Source organism: Dermochelys coriacea, chromosome 1 (assembly GCF_009764565.3).
Source record: "Dermochelys coriacea isolate rDerCor1 chromosome 1, rDerCor1.pri.v4, whole genome shotgun sequence".
NCBI lineage: Eukaryota > Metazoa > Chordata > Testudines > Dermochelyidae > Dermochelys > Dermochelys coriacea.
The window spans coordinates 342,581,105-342,605,217 of record NC_050068.2 but is presented as its reverse complement, the minus strand read 5'-3'; the positions used below and the strand labels follow the sequence as shown (position 1 = coordinate 342,605,217).

General features: G+C 43.9%; 2 protein-coding genes across 5 annotated transcripts in view; both read left to right on the top strand.

Moving 5' to 3' along the window:
• The first annotated feature begins 11 nt into the window (after positions 1 to 11).
• ATP5F1C (ATP synthase F1 subunit gamma) lies at positions 12 to 11,331 on the top strand. 4 transcript variants are annotated; one of them, XM_038391244.2, is made up of 10 exons: positions 12 to 154; positions 1,687 to 1,721; positions 4,760 to 4,891; positions 5,582 to 5,786; positions 6,518 to 6,661; positions 7,168 to 7,232; positions 7,504 to 7,659; positions 9,340 to 9,436; positions 10,398 to 10,435; positions 11,179 to 11,331. In XM_038391244.2, the coding sequence occupies exons 1-9, from the start codon at positions 111 to 113 to the stop codon at positions 10,402 to 10,404; spliced, it is 885 nt and encodes a 294-aa protein (XP_038247172.1). In that variant the 5' UTR covers positions 12 to 110; the 3' UTR covers positions 10,405 to 10,435; positions 11,179 to 11,331. The 4 variants fall into 4 exon arrangements, with proteins under 4 accessions (XP_038247172.1, XP_038247182.1, XP_038247193.1 ...); XM_043498988.1 differs by having other exon boundaries at positions 66 to 154; positions 4,698 to 4,891; XM_038391254.2 differs by lacking the exon at positions 10,398 to 10,435.
• Positions 11,332 to 18,839: 7,508 nt separating this feature from the next.
• TAF3 (TATA-box binding protein associated factor 3) overlaps positions 18,840 to 24,113 on the top strand; it is a 147,133-nt gene continuing 141,859 nt past the window's right edge. The window contains exon 1 of the mRNA XM_038403592.2: positions 18,840 to 19,226. Coding sequence (XP_038259520.1) covers positions 19,061 to 19,226 — 166 coding nt within the window. The 5' untranslated portion in view covers positions 18,840 to 19,060. The remainder of the gene's footprint in view (positions 19,227 to 24,113) is intronic.

Genomic DNA, 24,113 nt, shown 5'->3' with positions numbered 1-24,113 from the left:
GACTCCGGAACGCCCTTCGCCCCGCCCCCGTCGGTCGCGGCGCCTGCGCTGTGCGGAGGCTCTGACCTTCAGCCGGGCGGCAGCAGCCAGCGGCGGAGAGCGGCGTCGCCATGTTCTCCCGAGGAGCCGCGGTCCTGATCTACCAGCCGCAATGGTAACGGGTGCCGGGGCGCGAGCAGCGTCTACGGGTGCCGAGAGGGAGCGGGACCGGGACCGGGACGCGGCGCGGCGGCCCAGGGAGCATCGGGCCTGGGGACGAGCGGAGGGGGAGGGGGTTAAAGGCGGGGAGCTGAGGATAAGGGGGAGGGGTCTGTGTAGGGCTGGGGGTGCGGCTGGCCCCAGGCTAGGGGCGGCGGTGGGGGGGGGCACCCGAACACCCCAACACCCCAGTACCTGGCTCTTGCTAGGTCAGTGAACAGGGCAGGGGGCTGCACCAGGAGTGGCCCTGCTCCGGCCCCTGGGAGCTCCCCTGGCTCCTTTCCCCCCAACACAGCTTCATCCAGGGGAGCTGGAGTATCGGGGCGATACACTGAGCCTCTGCCAGGCCAGGCCCCACTGCTGGGGATTGGTGGGGATAGGAGCAATGCACAAGGTAAGGGAGAGGGGTAAATTTGTTAGTCTCTAAGGTGCCACAAGTCCTCCTTTTCTTTTCGCGAATACAGACTAACACGGCTGCTACTCTGAAACAGGGCTGTTCTGCGATGCTTGGGGAGGGGGGCTGCTCAGATAAGGAGGATTTCACCGTAATGTAGCTTGAATGAATGATCGCTTATCTGGACGTTGCTGCTGCTTTAACCTACCAGGGAAGACAGGTTCGCTGCCCCAAAGATCATGCATACTTGATAGATGAAATGCAGATTAAGGAAGGTGCGGAGAGTGAATGCTAAATGTAGTCCAATTTGTCTGACGTTCTGTTTTAAATGTTTTTCTTTTAAATTGTAATGTTAAATTATATGAATTAAATTACAGGTCTATCAGGTGAAGCATGTGAGCGGGTGGGCAGTTAGTGGTGGGAGGCCAGCTGAAAGAAGTGAGTTTTTAGGAGCGGGAGGGTTATAAATTTTAGGGTTAAATGAACAATGCCTGGCAACAAAGAGACAAGCTAACCTACCCTTGTAGGTGACAGATGCTGCGAACATCAGGGTGATCTTGTCAGATACTGAAGGGAGTATCATCCGTTTACTCATTAGTTATCATTGAATCTTTTGAAGTTATGGATGTTGGTTTACTCATTTTTCTGAGTTTCCCTTCCCTCTACACCTGTTTATAGGATAGTATCAGGGGGTAGCCGTGTTAGTCTGTATCCACAAAAGCAACAAGGAGTCCGGTGGCACCTTAAAGACTTAACAGATTTATTTGGGCATAAGCTTTCATGGGTAAAAACCCTCTTCTTCAGGATAGTGGGTACTGTACAATGCTGTATGATACATTTAATCAGCATTCCATAGCAATAAAGTATTAAACAAAGATGTGCTCTGCATGGGAAGAAAGGAAAAAGAGACAATATGAATAAGGTACAGGATATGAATCAACATAGAATGAAGTGTGTTTTCTGTAGTAGCTTCATTAAGAAGCAACAACCCACTTTTACATTGGTAAATACAATTCTCTCATCTCTGGAAAATAGGAGATTGTGGTGACTTGTTGGAGTAGCACTTAACACACAATGTTTCTGTTAATTTTCAGGGGCCAAGTCAGGAATATGGCCACTTTAAAGGACAGTAAGTACTTCTGATTTGTTTATAATATGGTAGGAGATGGGAGGAATGGGAAGTGATGCAGAGGAGCATTCTTAAAATGCAATATTAACTCAAACTGTAACTGTCGCAGTTCAGTAAATTGATTATGAAAGAAAATGTCTGTTTTTAAATTAAAAAATGTGAACTTTGAGGTTTTGAAGTTGTGTTGGTCGGGCGACTTGGTGATAAATTGTCTAAAATGACAGTCATAAGAGAGTCTTCACAGTCCTATGTTTGCAGAAGGTACTTAAAATAGAAAAGCTCCGTTAATGGCATCCGTTGGTGGTGTGGGTAGACCAGAATAAGGGTGTGTAACTGAAATTAAAAAGGCAACTGCATGAGTAGTTTTGAACTAAATATAAGAAATAAGTCATTTTTATATGCAAATTTACAAAAACCAAGGACTTTGAGAGAAGGCTGCTGTGCCTGCCTTTAACTTTATTCTATTTTCCAAACCTTAATATTGTAGTTACTCATTTTAGTCATTTAGTGCTAAACTTCTTTTTGAAAATGTCAAAATTAGTATCATAATAATATTGGGATTAGGTGGCACAATGCATTAATAAACTCGTACTCCAACCCTCCAAATAAGCAAGGTTTAAATGTAGACTTGATAAACAAGGGTAAATTGGTTTCAGCCACGACCTGATTCTGGAAGATCAGCGCTCCTTGTAACCTGTAATCACAAAATCACTTGCTGGCTTGTCTGTGTTTGGGAGAATAACCCGGCAGCCACTGATTAAATTGTAAAGAGAAGCTGCTTACCCTGTGACCATTTCTAGTCAGTGCTGTCAGCTTCTTGTTTTCATAAGCGTGAATTTACCATAATTTATCAGTCTTCCTTCAAAAAAGACATCATTCAATAAAAGGTAAATGTTTTTTAAGGAAATTGATTTGTTTTAAAGCCATTGTTAAGTTAAAAGCATAACTTCAAAAAAAAAATCCTGTTGACGTTTTTGCTTATTAAAACAAATAATTTTAAAAATCGAATTTACTATTTACTGTGTTTCTTTCAGTAGACTTTGTGTATTTCTCTCACTTTGGACAATAAAAACAAACCTGTCAGTTTGTTTCTAGTCTTATCAGATCACTCTTAGGTTTTCATGCACTAGTAAAGGGTTCCAATCTCCATCACAAATACTGCAGGAGAATTTAGTTAGTCTTTGTCTTTTTGAAATCCTTTTCCATTTCTTTCCGTTGTTGGTTTTTTTTCTTCATAGTAACATTTCTAAAAGTTCTGCCTTGTATAAAAATGTACCTGCTTTCCCAAAATCTAAACTTGGGACCAAATTTGATCGGACTGTCTTTTTAACTATTGAGCTGCATTTACTACAGGGAATAGGCATGATGACTTGAGAGGTGCATTCATGAAAAAGGTAGAGACAGAAGGGGAAACGTAAGGCCTACATGAATATGGAGCTTTAGCTTAAACCCCAGCTGCATCAGTCTCTGTTTTTGGAGATATGAAAAATTTCTCCTCTGTAGAAAGGGTCTGTTCTTCAGGTAAATGCACTACAACAGTGGTTCCCAAACTTGTTCCGCCGCTTGTGCAGGGAAAGCCCCTAGCAGGCTGGGACGGTTTGTTTACTTGCTGCGTCCGCAGGTTCGGCCGATCGCGGCTCCCAATGGCCGTGGATCGCTGCTCCAGGCCAATGGGAGCTGCGGGAAGTGGCGCGGGCCGAGGGACGTACTGACCGCTGCTTCCAGAAGCTCCCATTGGCCTGGAGCAGCGAACCCCAGCCACTGGGAGCCGCGATCGGCCGAACCTGCAGATGCAGCAGGTAAACAAACCTGCCCGGCCCGCCAGGGGTTTTCCCTGCACAAGCGGTGGAACAAGTTTGGGAACCACTGCACTACAAGGTCAGTGCCATACACGTGTATTTAGGAACATACGAATACCCATACTGGGTGAGACCAATGGTTCATCTAGCCCAGTGGCCGGTGCCAAATGCTTAAGAGGGAACGAAAGAACAAGGCAATCTTCAAGTGATCTGTCCCCGATCAGCCAGTCCCAGCATCTGGCACTCAGAGGCTTAGGGATACCCAGAGCATGGGGTTGCATCCCTGACCATCTTGGCTAATAGCTATTATGGCCCTAGCCTCCATGAACTTATGTAATTCTTTTTTAAATCCAGCTATAGTTTTGGCCTTCACAACATCCTCTGACAATGAGTTCCACTGTGTGCTGTGTGAAGAAGTACTTCCTTTTGTTTGTATTATACATGCTCCCTATTAACTTGATTGGGTGACCCCTAGTTCTTGTGTTATATGAAGAAGTAAATAACACTTCCTTATTTACTTTCTCCACCCCATTGATGATTTTATAGACCTCTCTCATACCCACCCTTACACTCCTCTTTTCCATGCTGTGTAGTCCCACTCTTTTTAATCTCTTATGTGGAAGCTGTTCCATCCCCCTAATAATTTTTGTTGCCCTTCTCTGTCCCTTTCCATTTCAAATCATAAGGAACTATTCATAACAACACCAAGATCTTTCTTGAGTTGTAACAGCTAATTTAGATGCCATTGTTTTTAGGTGTAGTTGGAATTATGTTTTTCCCCCAATATAAGTTATTTTGCATTTATCAACATTGAATTTCATCTGCCATTTTGTTTCTCAGTCACCTAGTTTTGAGAGATCCCTTTGTAACTCTTCACAATCTGCTATGGACTTAATTATCTTGAGTAATTTTGCATCTGCAAACTTTGCCTCCTCACTGTTTACCCCTTTTTCCAGATTATTTATGAATATGTTGAACATCATTGGACCTGGTACAGATCCTTGAGGGACACTGTTATTTATCTCTCTCCGTTCTGAAAACTGACCGTCTATTCCATTTATAGCAAAAAGTGGAGCTCACATTCTGCCTAAATTACTGCTCTGATTATTTTGCTAGTTTAAATGTAATCTGTAATCTCATTTGATTTTTTTTATGTTGTCATCTCTCTCTCTTATAGAAGCTGATTAATTTGTGACTGCTAGAAACTTTAGCCCAATTTTAACCCTCAAATGCTTGTAGTTACCAGGCGTTTAAAGTCCATCAAGAACATCCAGAAAATTACAAAGTCCATGAAGATGGTTGCTGCAGCGAAGTATGCCAGAGCCGAGAGGGAACTGAAACCAGCTAGAGTGTATGGAGTGGGAGCCTTGGGTAAGAGAAATTGTCTGTGTGGTATCTGACATCAGAATAGAGGGGGAGAATTTCAATAAGACTTGTGCTCCTAAATCCCCTATGTGCTTATCAAACTTTCTGGGGGAGACTTTCAAAAGGAGAATCCATATCTTGCAGATGATGTGAACTTCAAATATTTTTAAATTCATTTTCTGTTAGCTTCCCTTAAATATTATGTCCTACCTTTTTAAAATCTTTTTAGAAAACGTAAGGGAATTTCTGCTCCCTTTGTGTGTTTATAATGGTCTTTTGGGTTAGCTCGGAAACAACACCTAATATTTTGGGGCCCACCTCCTCTCTTCTCTTGTCCTCTTTCTGCATTCATGTGTGCCTGTTTGGTACATCTTCAGTTTAAATTTTGCTTTTACTGGTAAACATGCGATTCCAAAGCGTAGGGAAGAGCATGCACCTGAGCCACTTTTGGAATGATGTACAAGACTAATGCGTCAACACAACAGTGAAACTGAAAGTATCTAATTATATCATTAATAAGCAGACAAAAAAACAGACAAAAGTGTGAATGGGTCCCTTTAGAAATGGTTCTAGTTAGAATAGGTGATATTATTTTTAGTCAATGTCAAAATGTCTCTTAAAAGATTGCTATGTATGAATACACTTGAATGCAATTTTTCCTACTCTCTCTCTCTTTTTCTTTTTTTTTCCCCCCAGCTCTCTATGAGAAAGCAGAAATTAAGGTCCCCGAAGACAAGAAGAAACACCTCATTATTGGTGTGTCCTCTGATCGTGGTCTCTGTGGTGCTATCCATACCTCTGTTGCTAAAGCCATGAAAACTGAAATTAGCACCCTCTCAGATGCGGGGAAAGAGGTCATGGTGGTTGGAGTGGGTGACAAATTAAGAGGCCTGCTTCAAAGGTAATCTTTGAGTAGTAATGCTTTAAATCGGTGGTCTCCAACCTTTTCATGCCCAAGATCACTTTTTGAATTTAAGGGCAACAGAGGATCTACCCTGCCCTGCTCACTCCATTCCCCCCCTCCCCCAAGTCAGAGAGTCTCCAGGATCAACAAGTCAATCATGATTGATGGGTTGGTGAAAACGGCTTTAAATTTTCTATAGAAGAAACTTCAGGACTATCCTTTAATAAACAGCCTGGAATGCGTAGGCTAATTTATTTTAAAATGGCTGTGAAAAAAAATCAAGTTTCTGTAAAACAAATTCCTTCAACTACGCTGAAGTTCTTTTTGCTGAATTGTGTTCTGTGTTAATTGTTGCACTGTATTGAACTATGTTGGAATGAGAGTGTGAGATTGCTGACTAGACTCTCGCTATTGTAAAAGTTAGAGGTACATCTCATCAAGCTATTCCAGCAAGCAAAACTTTAAATAACTAAAAATTCCTTTCACCTAGGCCCCAATCCAGAAAAGCACTGATGCTTAACCTTAAGCACACCAGTAGTCCCATTTAAAGTCAGTGGGTCTCAAATTTGTTAGTCTCTAGGTGCCACAAGTACTCCTTTTCTTTTTTGGGTTTACTTGTGCGCTTAAAGCTAAGTATGAGCTTAAGTGTTTACCTAAATCAAGGCCTATAATTGGGTTCTACAGTAGCGCATTGTCTCGGTTTTTACACAGGCTTGGTTTTATTTTAGGACACACAATAAACATTTCCTGGTGACATTCAAAGAAGTGGGAAGAAAACCCCCCAGCTTTGGAGATGCTTCAGTGATTGCCTCAGAGCTGCTAAACTCTGGATATGAATTTGATGAAGGATCTGTCATCTACAATCGATTCAGGCAAGAGAAACCGAGACTGGTCTTCAGATGTCTTTCATTTGTTTTAAGAGTGCACAGAAAGTAGTGGAATGGAATGTTTTATGTAGACTCGTACAATATATGGAAGTGGAATTACGTTGGTCCAGTGATACCATCTGAAAAACATGGTGATCTTGCATGCTTTTTTTTGTTGTTTAAAAAGATCAAGATTTCTAACAATCATAATACATGTGTAAGCTTAGATGTGCTTTAACAATTACTGGAAAGCACATACTGCCAAGAGCTATATTCTGTGTTCTGTTCTTTATTCCTGTTATAGTCGATGGTTTTATAACAAAAGTAGTACAAGAAGTGCACTATTCTTGGTTGTTTGAGGTGTCAACTGTTCACAACAGCACCACAGAACGCTAATCTCAGGTTTTGGAAAACAAAAGTGTTTTTCACCAATTTTTAGATTAGAATTATAGTAGAGACTTCTTTTTTACAATAATAAATAAAGATCTTTAAAAATCATTTGTCTCATGTAGGTCTGTCATCTCCTACAAGACAGATGAAAAACCTTTCTACTCTCTTGATGCAGTTGCTGGTACTGGTAAGTAGTAAAATTAACTATGCAGTCCAATTAAGTGGATAAAACTCTTTTTAAAAGACCATGTCTTTCATGGTCTGTCAGTTAGTTGTCATAACACAGACAGCCAAATGTAAGTAAAAGAGGGTTACGTACTGAAATGTCTGGCAACGTCTACCACATTAACATTAGTTTGGGATTTGGCCTCTGTTGACAGAGCAAGGTTGGGTGCTAGGAAGCAAAAGCATGTCAGTAGTTTTTGTTTTTTAATCTCCACTCTTACCTATTCTTACAGAAAGCATTAGTATCTATGATGATATTGATGCTGATGTGCTGCGAAACTACCAGGAGTTTACATTAGCAAACATCCTCTTCTACTCTCTGAAGGAATCCACCACCAGTGAGCAGAGTGCCAGAATGACTGCTATGGACAACGCTAGCAAAAATGCTTGTAAGAATACTCTTGGGGGTGTTTACAGGACTTCAGCAGTCTAGCAGGATTAAGCAGAAGTTCACCATCTCTCTTGTACATTTTCAGTGTTCGCTGTTCTAGCCCATACCCCTGCTCTTCATGTCCCACAATCCTAGTTGCTATCTCTTCAGCCAATACAGCCCTTCCACACACACCAGCCTTACTCAGTGCCTAAAAAAAGGGGGGCTACTGTTCAGTTACATCGTATTCTTGGTACCCAGTTCTCCTGGTATGGAAAGCAAGAGGCTCTGGCTAGAAGCGGAATGCAGGATTCCTGTAAAGTAACAGTGTAAAGTACTGGGCTGGCCCTGTGACTACCATGAGTACTTTACGCTTTTTCAGTGTCTGTTGATTTTGAGATTTCAAAAAGCTCTGTAAACTTTTAATTAAGCCTCTCAAACCTATTTCAATTACAGTTGCATCAATTTTATAGATGGGGAAACTGAAGCAAATTTTTAAATATCTTACCCAAGGTCACACAGCAGTTTGGTGGACAAACAATAGAATTTAGGAGTTGAATCAATTTTTTTCCTACTCTGGCCACAACCACCAAATTTTTGGACTAAGGTACTGCAGTGTGGCAAAGGGAGTGGAACTTGAAGCCAAAGGTACTTTTTGGATGACTTAATTAAAAAAAAACCCCAAAATGCTAACTAAAATATTCAAGTAAATATTATTTGATCAGCTATAATTTAGACCCAAAATGTAAGAGAGTGTGTGTGTGTGTGTGTAAAACAAGATGGTTTTGCACAGCCTAAGATCAAGAGCGTCTCCTTTTTTTTTTTTCTTCTTCTTTTTTTAAATTCCAAGGGGAAATTACTGTTTTGAATTTAAACATCTCCCTTTCAGTGTTTGCAACCCAAACATTTCGTCGTCATGCTGGTGCATCAATCAGAAATTACTTGTGTCCATGTTTATTGTCTAAGCTTAGTGCAAAGCAAAAAGTGAGCAATCACTGCTAATGAAGGAAAGCAAATTGCTTTCAGTTTTAGTACTTAGAGGTAAGGATGTTTTTAAATATGCAGTCACATTGTATGGAGAATAGCACAATGAATTCAGAAAGCCCCTATTATGTGAGGGAGAGGGGAACAGAAGGAGTTTGGGTATATTTCCTTGCCAGCCTCCTTCCCTCAACCCATGAGGGAGGTCCCTCTCCAGCTCCAAGAAGGAATGGGAGACCAGGTAGATTCCCAATTGGATATTTCTGCTGGTCAGAACAGTGGTAACTTGCTTATACAACTGCAGCTTTTCCCTTGAGAAGATGTTTCAGTATAGCTACCCATGGGGGAGCACATTGCAGCACAGCTACGGGAGACTTAATAGCAGGTAGTGAGGTCTCATACGATAAATACTTGATTGCTTTAACAAATTACACCACATTGCATTCACTAGTTTGAGGTATTAAAATTAAAGCCGACCTTCAGCTGACAAAATAAGTTACCAGAATACATTTTGGCATGCAGTACCCTTTATTTTTCCGTTCCTTGGTGGTTAACGATATTTAGTAAATTGCAATGGGTCACCCAGTTGTTGGAGGTGTGATTTAACAGTGTTGCACTGTGTTCTGCTCAAATAATCAGAAGGAAGTGTATCTAATTTTTTCCATTTCCAGATTCAACCATCTAAATTTCAATTTTTTTAAAACATTTTTATTTGTAGCTGAGATTATTGACAAATTGACCTTGACATTCAACCGTACCCGTCAAGCTGTCATCACCAAGGAGCTTATTGAGATCATTTCTGGTGCTGCTGCTCTGTAAGTATGTGTAAATGTGCAACAAGGCTTTTTACTCGGATCGTTTTAATGTTCAAATGTCCTGCTGTTTACAGTGTATTAACAGGTAGGATGGAGGAACAGCTGTTCTAAAACTAAAGGAAAAAATGATGCATTGATACTTGAAGAGTTCTTTATTCTGCTTTAATAAATTCCAATGACTGGTATGATGCTTAAAGCCTGCATTCAGCTCAAATTTTGCTTCAACAACTGCTGGCAAGTGGAGAAGCTTCTGTAGCCATGAAGCTGCATCATGTTCATGGGAAGTGGCTCTTTTCCCTCTTTTCTTCCCACTCATGTCTTCCCCATTCTATGGATGTAATTACCTGGGCCTTTTTTCATCCACCCTTGGCTCAAACAGCCCCAAATCTCTCTCTGTGGTGTGTGTAGATTCTTGTTTTGGGGGGGCTTAATAGCAGATTGGCCTTTCTTCTGTATAGATCGGCCTGCTGTGTAGATTAGAAGGTGAGGGATAACTTCTGTTGGATGGAACTTTAGCTTGTTGAATGTAAATGTGCATTTTAATTAAATAAAACAAGTTTAGATCTTGTGTGTTTTGCTGACAAATACCAAACTGCCACTCTGCAAGGACTGCAGAACGCTGTGCACTATGGGCGATAAGAGGTGGTTGTGCTTAAACCCATATAATTGGTTTACTTGCCCAGAATTAATTTATATTGCATCTAATCAGCAGATTAGACTTGTGTTCTAATTACAGATATAGATCAATGCATTCATAACTAATGTGTGTACAGAAATGGCAGAAAACAGCTTGTGCCACAACTGCATGTGTGTGCATTTTTTAATGAGCTTTTTATTTTGTATTTAATTTGGCTTCTCAGTGACACATGCTTGGTTAAATCACAAGAATAACTTTGCCTTAGTTTGCCTTAGTTGCTTCTTAACCTGCTTGTTCTGTTTTTTCCTATAACAACATTACCAGGGGATAATCGGAAAGCAAGTTTCAGCCAAAGTCAAGAGGTAAAGTGATGAAGTAGAAACTAGATTCTTCCAAAAAATGGTTTGGCACTGATGATCCTGAAGCTGTTAAATGAGAAATATGTCTGAATTGCAACATTGAAATCTGAATTTTAAATGCCCTCTTCTCCTAAACTTTTGGAGCAGTCATTTGGGGAGTGACTGGCATGGACCCATCTGTAATTAGAGCATAGATAGCATCTTGTCAACAGTGGTACCATAGAAAATTGTTTTTAAACATCAGTATTGCTCTAAACTGCCACATATATAACAGGCTTAAAATATTGTGCCTTATGGTTCTAGAGAGCTTTAATGTGCGAGGAAAGGGAAGGAATTGAAAGTAATCCATACTTCACACAATGTATACAAGTCCACAAATATTCAGCCCCTATTTATGGTTTAATTCAATATCCTTGAGCCACTGAACTCTCTTAAATAATCATTCGTTTTAAATGTTATAGCACCATAAGCATACACAACATTTTACAAAGAAACAGACAAGACACTGTCCTACCCCCTGAAGAATTTACAGGAGTTAAAATGCAGGAGTGCAGAGACTGATATTAAACAGATCATGAAAGAAGTGGGTTTAAAGAGGAATTAGGAGGACAGAGGGCATTTGAAGTGAGAAAACTGTTCAAAGCTTGTGGGGCAACATGAAAAGACAGTGGAGATAATTTAATATGCACACTTAAAGATACTCTTGATATATGTGTAAACTTTAAATATTTCTTGTATTTTTATAGGTAAAGAAACGAGGAGCTATTCTAGAGAGTTGGTTTAACCTGCTTATATCCATGTTGATAAAACTGTTGGTCCATCATTCTGTGAAGAATTCATGGTGAAAACCTGAAAATATTTGTAAATTATCTTACAATAAACCACCTACATGAAACAAATATTCTTGTTTTTTCATGTGTGAATATCTAGATCAAAGAGAATCACTTACTTACTTACTTACTTTTTGAAACCAGCTGTTTACTGCTTTTAATCTGTTTATGGTGTACATAGTGTGTAGGTAGGTTTTCCTTAGAGAAGTACAGGAAATATTATTCAGGGTTTGTCTACACTTACCGGGGGATCCACGAGCGGCAATCGATGCATTGGCGGTTGATTTAGTGGGTCTAGTGAAGAGAGAGAGCGTCTCCCATCAACATCGTGTAGTGTGGACCCAATGGTAAATAGATTTAAGCTATGTCGATTTTGAGTTACACTATTCAAAAACTCAAATTGCGTAGCTTAGATCGAATTTCCACTCTAGTTTAGACAAGGCCTCAGAGAACAAATTGTCTATATAATCTGGCATTCACAGCGAATATTCAGTGCCTCATGTTTCAAAAGAAAGTGTAAAGCCCGTGTAATGCATCTGTTCAGTAGCCTGGTGCTGTAAGGGAACATGCAATTCATTTTGCATCATATTCTACAAAGTTTTGGGTTTTGTTCTTTTTCCGATAAGGTGCATAACCAATACTGTCCTTTGCATCTTGTATTCTAAAACTGTTATGAGTGGCAGATGTATTATCTCAGTGGTGGTTTTTTAATTACTTTAAAATACTGTCTTGAGCTATGTATTTCTACATTTTATTATTCAATAGGGTCACTCTGAAAGGAGAGTTGTTCTTGTAAGAAGGAATTTTGAAAGGATTGTAGTTTGATGCACTGGAGAAAGGAGATCTATATGTGTGGGGTGGCATGGAAGAAGGAACAAGGAAAAGAAAGAGAAGGAAACAGCAGTGACTGTGCAAGAAGATCAGAAAGAAATGACAGCAGAACTATTGACAGGAGCAAAGCCTTGATGATTAGAATTGAATCTGAGGGCAGGTCTTCACTACCGCTGGATTGGGTAGTGATCAATCCATCAGGGATCGATTTATGATCCCCGAAAGCACTCCCTGTTGACTCTGGAACTCCAGCTCGCGAGAGGCGGAAGTGGAGTCGATGGGGGAGTGGCAGCAGTCGACTCGCCACCGTCCTCACGGCCAGGTAAGTTGACCTAAGATATGCCAACTTCAGCTACGCTATTCGCATAGCTGAAGTTGCATATCTTAGGTCCGTCCATTTCCCTCCCCCCCGCTGCCCAGTGTAGACCAGGGCTGAAGCAAAAAGGCAGGAGAGGAAGCCAAAGAGACTTGAAGAGCAAGATGCTACTGAGAGGCAGAGGAAGATCTTAACTGAAATGTTCAGATGGACAAGAGAGGGACAATTTGGGAAATTAGAAAGCCAGAGATGAACAGGTTTCAGTGATCAATGCAATTGACTAATTTGGAGCAGATTTCACATATTTTTTTTTAAATGATCTGTGTAACTTTTCAAAACCGTACTTAATCTGGTAGCCCTGTTTGATGTGTTACCAACAGCAACTTTGACTGATGCTCATAACTGGCAACTTTAATAAGTCCCGAGCATTTGCTGTGTTTGTTTATATAGCAGCCAAAATACGCTAGGCATTTTAGTCATGTGGGAAGAGGAATCTCTGACCTGAAGGGCTTACAGTCTAAGGCCCCGACCCATTTACAGTCAAGTGTAACTTTACTCATGAGTAGTTAGATCCTTTCTTCTTTTCCTCCCCAAAACCATTGGCTAATTGCCTTTTCCTTGCCCCTGTCATTAGTTAGCTGAGACATAACTGCTTTCAAACTGCAATCCTAAAAGTAGAAAGAGTCTAGAAATCTTCATGGGCTGAATTTAAAATTGCTTTACTTATCGGGGGGCGGGGGGACTATGCGGCTGCTTAAATGGTTGGCTAATCAATTTCAGGAGTATTCTGATAGCTGATGCTCTAATTTTTTTCTTTAACTTCTGTCTCCTGCCTTTTCAAATAGTAGTAAAATACAGTGGGATGTAGAGTAGGGTTTATGGTTAAATTGAGATTTAGACCCCACAAATCCCGATATGAAAATTCTCCCAGCGCCTGTTCCGCTGCCGAAACTTGGAAGGAATGTTTTTTTTTTAAATGTTTTACTTGTTTTTAATGTTGCACTATGTTTATTATAAACAATTACAAGAATTAAGATAGGTTAAGAATCTTAATTGTGCAAGGTTGTGGCATGATCAAATGGCTTGTGCTGTTCTGAAGGTCATCTTACTCAAAAACCTAGTGATCAGTGATTTCCACTCTATTTTCTCTTGAAAGTGCCTATAAAATGAGGCCTAAAGTGAGATTAAAAATGGAAGTAGTTGCTGTTCTTGTACTTGCACAGCTAGGACCCACCTCTCACAGCTAGTGCCTTCAGTTGATTCCCTTTGGACTATAAACTTGCCTATTCTATTTCTCCTAACCACGCATCCCACTAAATCAAAACTTGGGTCAGCAAATAGCCCTTGCAGCATGACCAAAAGGTTAATAAACTCATGAGGAAAGTGAAGGAATCCTCACTGATAGTTAACTGTAGAATGCTCTGCCACCACCAGCCACCTAAACTAGCTGTTTGCACATTTCTGTGGGTATAGCAGAGCAGGTGAGCAAAGGACAAAAAACCAGCCCTATACCTGACCACTTCAGCTGCTCCGTGAAGAACACTGTGCACTTAATAGGGAGGAATAGGGCTCTAAGGCTTCTAACCATCCACTGTCTATCCATTCCAATAAGATTGGGGGTTTGCTTTTGTCCCTTGTGTCCCCTTCTGTATAAGTTGGATCTGTTGTCATAAAAAGACATGATGCCTTGCTTACAGGAACATTGAACAGTAACTCCTTCTACTATGGTATTTCACAGCACCCAGAACACAGTACTAAGTGAATAGTGCAAAGAAACTAAAGAAAGCATTGCAATAAGCATATATTGACTAAGTTGGGGTACATCTTTCACTCATTCTGAATTTTTCTGTAATTCCCTGTACTGCTGTTTAAGTTCTCTCTTTAACTGATCTTGTTAAATCACACAAGTGCAGGTCAGTGCTCACAATAGAAGATCACCAAGGGAAAACCCAGCATGCTCCAAGAAGTGGTGGTGGTGGTGAGGTAGGTATCGTGGCTTCTATGGCAGCAGTACTAAAGCAGTAACAAAGAGGTGTTATAGGGGGCTGTCTTAGGCTTGGTCTATTCTACAGAGATAGGCTGACGCAAGGCAGCTTATGGTGACCAAACCCTTAAGCATCTACACCAGGGGTGGCTAACCTAAGCCTGAGAAGGAGCCAGAATTTACCAGTGTTCATTGTCAAAGAGCCACAGTAATATGTCAGCAGCCCCCGCTCCCAGCGCCTCCCATACACCGGCAGTCCCATCAATCAGCGCCTCCCCCCTCCCTCCCTGCACATCCTGATCAGTTGTTTTGTGGCATGCAGGAGCCTCTGGAGGAAAGGGAGGAGGAGCAAGGGCACTGCAGGCTCAGAGGAGGGGGTGGGGGAAGGGTCTATGGCAGAGCCAGGACTTGAGCAGTGAGCACCCCCAGCACATTGGAAAGTTGACCACCAGAGTTAGTGCCTATACAAGGAGCTGAACATTAACTTCTAAAGAGCCCCATCTTGGTTGGCCACCATGATCTACACTAAAATGTAGTTTCCCACCAATGTAACTTATCCACTACGCTGATTTAATTCTGCCTCCGCGAGAGGCATAGCTCTTACGTCAATGTGGTTAGGTCAACCCAGTGTCAGTATACAATGTGTTGCTGCCTTTCAGAAACCATCCCCCAGTGCTCCACACAGGCAGCTAAATTGGTGCAAGTGCTCGTGGTTGAGGACACAAGGAATGTAGGGTGGACGTGTAAAACCAAGTCAACTTTGCGATGTCGACAGAACATAGGTCAACTTAATTTTGTAGTGTAGACTTGTCCTTAGACAAAACTGAAGACCAGCATACTTCCACTATTTAAAGATCTGATACCACTTCTTGTTACAGGTGTTTAAACCTAGTGTCTTGGCCAAATTCCAACTTGGGTAATTATGTTCTCTCTATATATAATTTATGGTCTGGACCTTGCTACATGCACAGAAAAGGGGTGGGGGGAGTTAAGGAGTTTTTGGCTGAGGTAAGGATCTATGGATGTCTCACTTTCCTTTCAGGACAAAGAAAGTGGTTGTTCCCTGGGTTTGATATTTTGGAGGAAAGGCCGCTTCCTGGGTTGGACAGAAGTGTAGGCAGGAAAGCAGAGTGGATGTGGGGGATCTCCCTCTGCACGGATTGCTGTTCCTGTACTATAGAAGAAAGAAACAAAAGGAAGAGGAACTAAATTTGGAAAGTATCCAGTATAAGAGTAGCAAAATAAAAAAGCATGATAGAGATTACACTAGGACAAGCCCATCTCATCAGGATACCCGTCAGAAGGGGTGTGTGTGTGTGTGTGTGTGGTTGAAACATACAGAGAGATTATAAATGAAGGGGAAGAAAAAGGGTTTTCCTACAAAACCCTTCCCAGATTTCAACACAGAATGGGGCTCCTACCACTTCCTTGAGTGATGAGTCTCAGCCTAGTACATCTCACTCTCAAGAAGTTCTTCCCAATATTTAATCTAAGTTTCTTTGTCTCAATTTTGGCCCATGATTCCTATGTACCACTCTAAAGCCCCAGTCCTACAAAATGTGAGCACAGGGGTTTGCTGCAAAAAAGGCTAATGCAATTTTAAGCTCTGTACTCAAAGTTACGGCGCACCGAGTATCCTGGGTATGAATGGCTTTGGTGCAACTGTAGCTGGGATGTTGCATTGCATTACCAAAATAATATTGTCAAACTGGGGAGTGTTCAAAGAATAGTAACAAAAATGATCAGAGGGCTTTATCTGAAAAGAAAAATTTAAAGGAAGGAGGGAAGGGACACAACAGTCCATAAATATTTGAAAGTTATTGAAACCAAGGGGCAAGAGGAATTATATACACCCCAATCCTTTAACTAGTTTCTCAGGACCAGGCCTCTATTCTCTCATAGAACCCCACTGAGTACAGAATTAGGATGGGTGAAAAAAGTTGTCAAATCTTATTTTCATGAAAAATTTTATTTTTGACAAAAAACAATTGTTTGTTGCAAAATGCATCTGCTTTCTATAGAAAGTGTTAGGGTTTTTTTAAATAAATAAAAATACAAGTATTTTGATTCTGAAATGCCTCCAGACTGCCACACGGGAATTCAGATTTCACGTAGTCCCTTTCTCTTTAGGTCTGGCTCTCCAGCTGAAAATCTCCCAGGATGCACACTGTCTCCTCTTTCTAAGAGATGAGACCATGGTGCATCATGGGAGATGTTGTCTGATAAAGGAGCCCAGCCGATAGAGGAGAATGGGATTACAACGCATCTGAACCACAACTCCCGTCAGATACCACAACAGCATTTCCAAATCAAAGTATTTCATATGTTTGTTTTTTACTGAAAACAGGGGGGAGGGAATCTCTCATTTTCCAGACAGCTCTACCTGCAAATGATTCCCTAGATGTCCCTTTCACCTCTCCTATGCAAGATTTAGCCATTCTTTTCATATATAATTGTTTTACTCTTTCCTTTCAGTGAAGCCCCTTGATTATATTTACTGCTTCTGATTTTAGGTTTTAACCAATAAAACACCATGCCAATAAAAAAAAAATGAAATCAGTGTTTATCCAATAAATACCAAGAAACCACTGGGAATGGTTACTTGTATCTAAGGTTTAATCTACCCAGAGTTGTAATGCCGAGCATAGGGGTATGATATCTGTAGCACATTAATTGGTCCATCTAGACCCTAATGGGAGGCTTTAATATAATGCTGTTTGAAACAGTACTATGTTAAAGCACACTAGGAAACATAAAAATGATTACTCATTATAGTGTATACTACAATAGTGAGTAATATATACAGTACACATTGGATACCTACATAAAATGCAAAAATTGCTAAAAATAACCTTCCCAAAATTAAATAAATTGAACTGAAAAAAACAGAAGCCCTAATTATATCTTTACTCTTCTCTGAACTCTTTCCAGTTTGTTAATACAATTATAGTGATATGGTGCGTGGAATGGAATACACTATCTTGGGTGCTGTTGCACCAAAACTGTATGTAGCAAAAAGAAAAGGAGGACTTGTGGCACCTTAGAGACTAACAAATTTATTTGAGCATAAGCTTTCGTGAGCTACAGCTAACTTCATTGTATGCATTCAGTGACTATAGCTCACGAAAGCTTATGCTCAAATAAATGTGTTAGTCTCCAAGGTGCCACAAGTCCTCCTTTTCTTTTTTGCGAATACAGACTAACACGGCTGCTACTCTGAAACCTGTATGTAACAAGGCAGTCCTTCAGCACTCACAACTTTAGTGGTTATTACAAGTCCTATGATACTTCCTGCTTTTCTTAACCCAGCAGCTCCTGATGTCAACTGATTATCTGAAAATCTGTGTTCACTTCAGAAGAATAAAACTGCTAGCTCTCACGGTGGCAGAAAAAAGCTGGCGTGCACCCTACAGGGCCCCCATCCATAAGGCAAATAAAAACAAACCCCAAGTGCCTTCTTTTTAGAAAGGCCATGATTCTGAGGACCTTTCTGAGGACTGAAGACCTTTTTTTAACGGTGGGGGTTGGCGCTACAGCTCCTCCCGCCAGGCTAACGTTGCCCTGACATCCTCCAGTCGCGCCGGCCCTTTCTGCAGCCTTCTGGTAGTGCAAACTTCGCTCCCCATTGCCTTCTCCAGGGGACTGTTCTACCGGGGCTCCCCATATCTCTTCCCCCAACCCCGCTCCCTGATCACTCCCAACCCCGCTCCCTGATCACTCCCAACCCTGCTACCTGATCACTCCCCACCCTGCTGCCTGATCACTCCCAACCCCGCTACCTGATCACTCCCAACCCTGCTACCTGATCACTCCCAACCCCGCTGCCTGATCACTCCCAACCCCGCTCCCTGATCACTCCCAACCCTGCTACCTGATCACTCCCAACCCCGCTGCCTGATCACTCCCAACCCCGCTCCCTGATCACTCCCAACCCTGCTACCTGATCACTCCCAACCCTGCTGCCTGATCACTCCCAACCCCGCTACCTGATCACTCCCAACCCCGCTCCATGATCACTCCCAACCCTGCTGCCTGATCACTCCCAACCCCGCTACCTGATCACTCCCAACCCCGCTCCCTGATCACTCCCAACCCTGCTCCATGATCACTCCCAACCCTGCTGCCTGATCACTCCCAACCCCGCTCCCTGATCACTCCCAACCCCGCTACCTGATCACTCCCAACCCCGCTGCCTGATCACTCCCAACCCCGCTGCCTGATCACTCCCAACCCCGCTGCCTGATCACTCCCAAATAAAGGTATTCACTGGTATTGTCCCAGTTTAATCTCAGGCTGTTAATTCCCCTCCCCTCATGTTTCTAAACCTTTCACGTGGCCCCATTTTTCTCTCCCCTTTCCCCCACCTCCTCCCCATTGCTGACCTCCCCAGCCTCCTCTGTCTCTTCCCACTAGCTCCCCTCTCTCCTCCAGAGCCAGGCCCGCTGGGCCCCGCTGGAGGCCGGAGCAATCGATAGACCGCCCGCCCCCATCGACGCGCTCGGCGGTGGAGCGGCGCGGTCTGGTCCCGGCCGGCGGGGACTCGGCGCGACCCCAAGATGGCGGCGTTGGCGGCGGCGGGCGCCACGGCCTGCGCGTGAGGCTCCCCCCCCTCCCCCCACCCCGGGCCATGGCGGGCTCCGGGCCCAGGCCGCGCTGAGCCGGCCGGGATGTGCGAGAGCTACTCGCGGTGCCTGCTGCGGGTGTCGGTGGCTCAGATCTGCCAGGCGCTGGGCTGGGACTCGGTGCAAATCTCGGCCTGCGACCTCCTCACCGACGTGCTGCAGCGCTACCTGCAGGGGCTGGGCCGGGGCTGCCACCGCTACTGCGAGCTCTGTGAGTGTGGGGGGGATGGGAGCCGTGGAGGGGGGGGGCCACTGCCCGCGGTGTCCGTGCGTGGGGATGGGAGCCATGGAGAGGGGGGGCCACTGCCCGCGGGGAGATGGGAGCCCTGGAGGGGGGGGCACTGCCCGTGGTGTCCGTGAGGGGGGGATGGGAGCCCTGGAGAGGGGGGGGCCACTGCCCGCTCTGTCCGTGCGGGGGGGATGAGAGCCGTGGAGAGGGGGGGGGCCACTGCCTGTGGTGTCCGTGTGGGGGGGATGGGAGCCATGGAGAGGGGGGGCCACTGCCCGCGGTGTCGTGCGGCGGGGGATGGGAGCCATGGAGAGGGGGGCCACTGCCCGCGGGGAGATGGGAGCCCTGGAGGGGGGGGCACTGCCCGTGGTGTCCGTGAGGGGGGGATGGGAGCCGTGGAGAGGGGGGGCTACTGTCCGTGCGGGGGGGGATGAGAGCCGTGGAGAGGGGGGGCCACTGCCTGTGGTGTCCGTGTGGGGGGGATGGGAGCCCTGGAGGGGGGGGCCACTGCCCGTGGTGTCGTGCAGGGGGGATGGGAGCCATGGAGATGAGGGGCCACTGCCCGCGGGAAGATGGGAGCCCTGGAGGGGGGGCCACTGCCCGCAGTGTCAGTGTGGGGGGAATGGGAGCCCTGGAGATGGGGGGCCACTGCCCGCTCTGTCCGTGCAGGGGGGATAGGAGCCATGGAGATGGGGGGCCACTGCCCACTCTGTCAATGCAGGGATGGGAGCCACTGAGATGGGGGCAGGGGGGCTGAGGCTGACATTGCCCTCTCTGGCAGTGCAAGGGGAGAGGAGCCATAGAGAAGAGGAGGGGTCTACTACTGTAAGGTCAGTGAATGCAGGGGAGAAGATGGATGGGGTCCTGATGGTCCAAGATTGCTGCTGCCTGCCCTGTCTGTGAGTGTAGCGGTCGTGGAGGAGCTGTGGGGATAGGACTGCAACTCCTTGCTCTGTGAGTGTAGGGGTGACGGGGTGCTGTGGGGCTGTTACTGCCCTCTCTGAGTGTGGGAGGGATGGGGTGGTGTGGGGTTGCCACTACCAGCTGAGTGCTGGGGGCACAGTGAGCATGGGGTTGGGTGGGGAAGATACCACCCTGGTGAGCTCTGAATGCAGAGTTAGTGGGGGGGGGAGGGGGCTAGGGTGCCACTGTCTGCTCTGTGAGTCTAGAGGATTGGGGTGCCATCAGCATGGCAAGGGTAGAGCTGTCACTGCTTACTCTGAACGTGGGGAGACAAGGGGAGCGGTGGGGTTGCTACTGCAAGGTCTGTGAGTGCAGGGAGGTTGGAAGCCATGGGAACTGCAGGGCTGAAGTGTCACCATAGTGTAAGCTCAGTGGATATGGGGAGATTCTGCGGGCCAGAGATGCCACTGAGAATTCTGGGTGGCAGAGCTGTAGCTGAGTCTGGAGATGCTGGGTAAAGATCCATGGTTACTTGGGGGCTGACAAAAATACTAATCGGAGTTGAGGGGAGGGGAGTACCACTGTTTCTTTGAGTCCAGGGTCCATTGAGATCAGGGGGCTGAGAGGCCAGGGATACCAACCTCGCTGTAAGTCCAGGAGGATGTGGGGAGTATGGCTATTGTCATGCTCTGAGTTTTTTGAATCTGAGGACTTTTGGTTGCAGGGGAGCCTGAGAACCATGTGTTTTTTGGCTACCTGCAGGGGCTGGAGTGAGCCTCCCAGTACTCATGAGAGGAAGTGTGAGTCTAGATTTTGGGGGGGGGGGGCAGGGGGGTCAGGAGATAGTGCTAATGTAACCCATATGTGCCGCCAGTGCAGGGACTTTACCAGGGCAGCTGTCATACCTGTAAGTTTCACATCTAAATGCTAAGATGAATGGTGCTGTACAAATATTTATGATAGGGTAGAATCTAGGAGACTAGGGAGCATCAGATTGTGGAATAAAAGAGAGGACTGGGTTACCTGTAAAAGTTGGTTTGGACCTGCTGTCTTTAGTCTGATCCATGTGAACTTGGGGTGGAGATGTATTATTGGGGGACAATGACATCCTCCTCTCAGATGGACCAGAGTTGCCACTGAGAGAAGTTTGAGAAGCTCTGAGAGTTAAAAACAGAATTACTTTGGTTTAGCCTGTATTTTCCACAGCTATTGTGAGATTTGTGAAGCCAAAGGGGGGATATATATATATATGTATGTGATTGGTAATTGGGGGCACTATAATATACCATCTTATTTAGGCTGCATGAGGGGTGTGAAGCATTTACTGTGATTTGGGAAAGGGGCATATTTTCTTGAATGGATGGAGGGGAAGGGAGCATAATCTCTTCGTTATGGAGGCATATGCTGTTGCATGAGGAGTTAGACATTACATCTGTGGTATAATGTCTCTTATATTCTCAACCTCACACTGATTTTTTTTTTTTCAAATGTGACTGTCAAAAGCACATCCTATTACTCAACAGATCTCCGCGCCAAGTGTATTTAGGTGTGGGTTTGCTTGTCACTGCCTAAAACCTTTTACTGTACAAAACCAATTAATGTCTGGAAGAATAAGCTAGATTCTTTTGTGGTTCTTGCATAATCAATAGAATTGTTAACTAAGTTCCAGTTGTAGAGGCTTTGTTGTCGATTGTTAGCTAGAAACGAACCAGTTTTACCCTCGGATCAGTTTGACTTAGCAGGGTTGGCAGTTGGGGTGTTTATTTGGATGGGGACGGGGGTTGGAATCTTTGCACTTGTAAACTGAACAGATTTGATATTCAGTAACTGAGACACAATAAATTGCATACTGTGATTCTACTCTGAATAACAGCTGTAAAAATGGCATAATAGGGTCCACATTTTCTCAGTTAACAAGCAAAATGATGGCTTTTCTAACTTGCTAGATTATCTTCCTTGCTTCCGTTTGCTATATCACATTAAAAGACATCAATAAATACTCAATACTTTTCTAATGTTACTTTTCTAGGTATAGCTGTAGTTGTCAGAGATACTGTGATTTCATGTGGGAGGGGAGATGTACTACGAACTGGAGCGCATGGTTGGTCAGGTCTAGTGTTTGGAGCAGTGGCGATCAGGCCCAGCAGTCAGAACAGAAGTCAGAGGCCCGGAACAGAATCAAGAGTCAGAGCTGGAGTCAGGAACCAAGTAAGGAAGAAGCAGGGCTGGAGTAGACTGGAGCAGGACACAGGAACAAGGCAGGAACAGGAATGATTGCAGCTGTGGGTGTAAACACTGAGCAGCCACTGGCCTAGTGCTGCTGCTGAGCTTAAGAGAACAATTGTGATGCTGCTCAGCAAATCAGGAGTCTGAGTGTTCAGGGTATTCAGCTGCAGGTCAGCTAGCAGGCCCTGGTTTCTGACAAGATGATTCACAAGGCAATCTGTGGCAATTTTAAGATGATTGTTATGATTGATTATGTGTATTACCATAGTGCCTGGGAGATCTTGTCATTGACCAGGGCCCCATTGTGGTAGGCCCTGTACACACACAAAATTAAGGGGTAGTCCCTGCAACAAGGAGCTTACAATCTAAGCATAAAACAAGAGATGACAGATGGGAGAATACATGGAAACACTGAGACAATCATGGTAAGCCTGTTATCAGGTCTTTTGTAGGTATTATAGCAAAGGAGAGTTTTGAGGAAGGATTTGAAGGTAGCTTGCAATTGTTTATGGGACATGCCTCCCAAGTATGAGGGGCAACATGGGCGAAAGCATGAAGGTGCTTGCTTGAAAATGTAACATATGGGTGATGGAGGCTGGCATTGTGTGCTGATTGGAGGCAAGCTTCAACATCTCAATAGTGAATGAGATGATAGAGTGGGGATTGACTGTAAAAGCCCTTGAAGCAGCTTATGTTTGTGATAATAGAAAAGGGGGAGCCAGTGGAGAGTTGCAAAATGAGGGGTGACATGGAGAGAGCAATGGGCTAGGAAAATGATCTTTGCAGAAGCATTCTGAATGGATACAAGCGAGGAAAGATTGCATTTGTCAAGGCTAGAGAGATGTTGCAGTAATCAAGATGCAAGATGGGACTTTGTATAAGAGTTTGATGGGTAAGTAAGGCTGTATCTTAAAGATGTTAATCAGAAAGAATTGGCAAGATTTAGACAAAATCTAAATGTGAGGACTGAAAGAGGTCCGAGTCAGAGATGGCATACAGTTTGCAGACCTCACGTGCTCCATACTGTGAAAATGTTTGAGAACCCTATCAAAAAAACAAACAACAAACACTTTCCATATAAATAGGGCTTCTTATTTTAGATTTTCAGTGATAAAACACCCTCAATACAAAAATAAAATAAAAATTGGTGTTTATCCAATAAACCCTGGAAGAATACTGGAAACGGTTATTCAGTCATGTTGAAGTCACCCTTTTCCCAGTGCAGTTTGTTTATATAGACAAAAAGAAAAGGAGTACTTGTGGCACCTTAGAGACTAACAAATTTATTAGAGCATAAGCTTTCGTGAGCTACAGCTCACTTCATCGGATGCATTACTGAATTGCATTACATTATTGAAGTGAGCTGTAGCTCACGAAAGCTTATGCTCTAATAAATTTGTTAGTCTCTAAGGTGCCACAAGTACTCCTTTTCTTTTTGCGAATACAGACTAACACGGCTGCTACTCTGAAACCTGTGTTTATATAGACAATGTCCCTGCTCCCTAGTTTGTATCTAAGGGCTTGTCTACAAGAAGCAGTAATGTGGATTGGGAGGGTGTGATTTCTAAAGCATGCTAACGTGTTGCACATTAATTCGTCCATATAGACCCTTTTCGCGCTCACTAAAGGTTCCCTAGTCGGCTTTAACATAGTGCTGTCTGAAGCAGTACTATGTGCTTATAAGGAGAGAGAGAGCGTCCCCCAAAGCCCTGATTTTTGGATGTTTATATAGAATTCAAA

Bases quoted from the DNA above. Each gene is read 5' to 3' on its own strand.
- ATP5F1C (XM_038391244.2), top strand. From the start codon at position 111: ATGTTCTCCCGAGGAGCCGCGGTCCTGATCTACCAGCCGCAATG. The intron at 5,787-6,517 runs GTAATCTTTGAG...GTTTTATTTTAG, and splicing joins TTAAGAGGCCTGCTTCAAAG to GACACACAATAAACATTTCC. The intron at 7,233-7,503 runs GTAAGTAGTAAA...CTATTCTTACAG, and splicing joins TGATGCAGTTGCTGGTACTG to AAAGCATTAGTATCTATGAT.